At 62.7% G+C, this 1,686-nt stretch overlaps 1 protein-coding gene across 1 annotated transcript; it reads right to left on the reverse strand.

The window, feature by feature from the left end:
* Positions 1-186: 186 nt before the first annotated feature.
* Positions 187-1,591, reverse strand: LOC104133964 (methanethiol oxidase-like; the record flags this gene model as incomplete). The annotated part of the gene is made up of 5 exons (XM_009647440.2): positions 187-305; positions 443-535; positions 636-757; positions 1,071-1,149; positions 1,413-1,591. Coding segments are annotated over 5 exons (592 nt in total), but the record flags the coding sequence as incomplete, so codon positions are not given.
* Positions 1,592-1,686: the final 95 nt, after the last annotated feature.

Consider the following 1,686-nt stretch of genomic DNA (forward strand, 5'->3'; position numbering starts at 1 on the left):
CCAGGGAGGTTTGGGAGCCAACTGCCTCTGAAATTCAACACGAGGCCGCGGCGGGGATGACGTTAGGGAAATCTGTCCCCCTGCAATCGCAGACGCGTCCTTGCAGCCCCCCCGGGCAGGCGCCGTTCCCGTGCCTCGCAGAGAGGCCGTCCCAAAGAGGCCCCTTGCCTCCCAGCCATTTCTTACCTGACCAGGTTTGGGTAGAACTGCCTGTCCCAGGCGCTGTAGAAGGAGTTGGTGACGTACAGCCTCTTGCCATCCAAGCTGAGCTGCATTTTACTGGGGGCGCCGTACACTCTCTTGCACTGAAGGCACAACAGAGCCGTGATGGTACCGGCTGCTTTCTTTCAGCAGCCAAGCACAAGCAACCCCGGGCGCAGAATCGGCAGAGCAGAGCCAAAGCCCAGAGGACACCGGGGGGCAAAGGGGACGCAGAACTCACCTTGACCACCAAGGGCTCCGGCTGGCACTGCAGCTCTTCGTCTCGACACACCGCCACGGGGCCGCCTCTGACGATGCTGCCTCCCACAAACACCTGTAAGCGAGGCGGAGGGAGACGTGTGGCCCTGCTGTCCAACCGCCTCCCAATCCTGCTCAGGATCCCAGCAGCGCCCGCCCTTCTGCTCCTGCCTTACCTGGCCCACCAGCCTGGGCTTGCAGGTTTTGGAGAGCTCGTACTGGCGGATGTCTCCGTGCCACCAGTTGCTGAGATACAGGTACCTGTCGTCCATTGAGATGATGAGGTCGACCGTGAAGGCTAGGGCACAGAAACAAGGAGCTCCAGAGGGGGCGGCATCAACACAAAACGCGCCTCGCACCCAGCCCCAGCTCGCATCTCTCCCGGACATTCCGGGCCGCCTGCCTCCAGCGCAGGAGACCTGCCCAAGTGCCCAGGCTCCAGCTGCGGCAGCGCTGTCTTCCTGGGGGTGTGCACAGCCCCCCGGCCCCTCCGACAAGCCCCACGTCGTCTTTGCACAGCAGGGCTTTGAGGGTCAGCACTGGGCTTGGCCGAGCCACACAACACCGCGCTCCGGGGGGAATAAGGGAACACCAGCTCAGGGCAGACCAACCTGGCATCCTGTTCATAATCCATCCCGTCACCTCCTTGTCCGGTATCCGAATCACCTCCTCTATCGCCCAGTTGTCCCTCTGCACAAGAAACACCGGCACCGCACCGTGAGCGCTCCCCAGCCCTCGCACAACATCCCAGTTGGTCACGACGGGCTCCCGGAACGCTCCGTGGAAGAACAGGCTCCGCTCTCTCCAGCCTACACGTCCAAAGCAGGCTCTGGGTGCTGCCCGCCCCACGCCTCCCCCTTCCTCTCTGCGGCCCCCTGTTATTTCTGCACCTTTCTCCACCCCCCGTAGCTCACCACGGCCGGGTCTCCCCTGCCCGCTGGCACAACACTTGCCTCGCACTTGTAGAAGCGGTAGACGATGCCGCTCAGGGCACAGCAGACGTATCCCTCAGCAGCATTGGGGTCGTGGAGGAATTTAACGCAGAGGGGCAGAGAGTCCTCGCCCAGGTCAAAGCACTGGATGAGAGTGTGGCAGGACAAGTTCCACACATTCAGTCGGCGCCCAAAGATCCCTGAGGAGAAGGAAAACCAGGTCAGGAGAGAGGGGGCTGCCCGTGAGACGCATCCCCCCCCAAAATGCTCACAGACAGGGACAGCCATGGCAGCC

The sequence above is a fragment of the Egretta garzetta genome, unplaced genomic scaffold, assembly GCF_000687185.1.
Source record: "Egretta garzetta isolate BGI_Z169 unplaced genomic scaffold, ASM68718v1 C8748896, whole genome shotgun sequence".
NCBI lineage: Eukaryota > Metazoa > Chordata > Aves > Pelecaniformes > Ardeidae > Egretta > Egretta garzetta.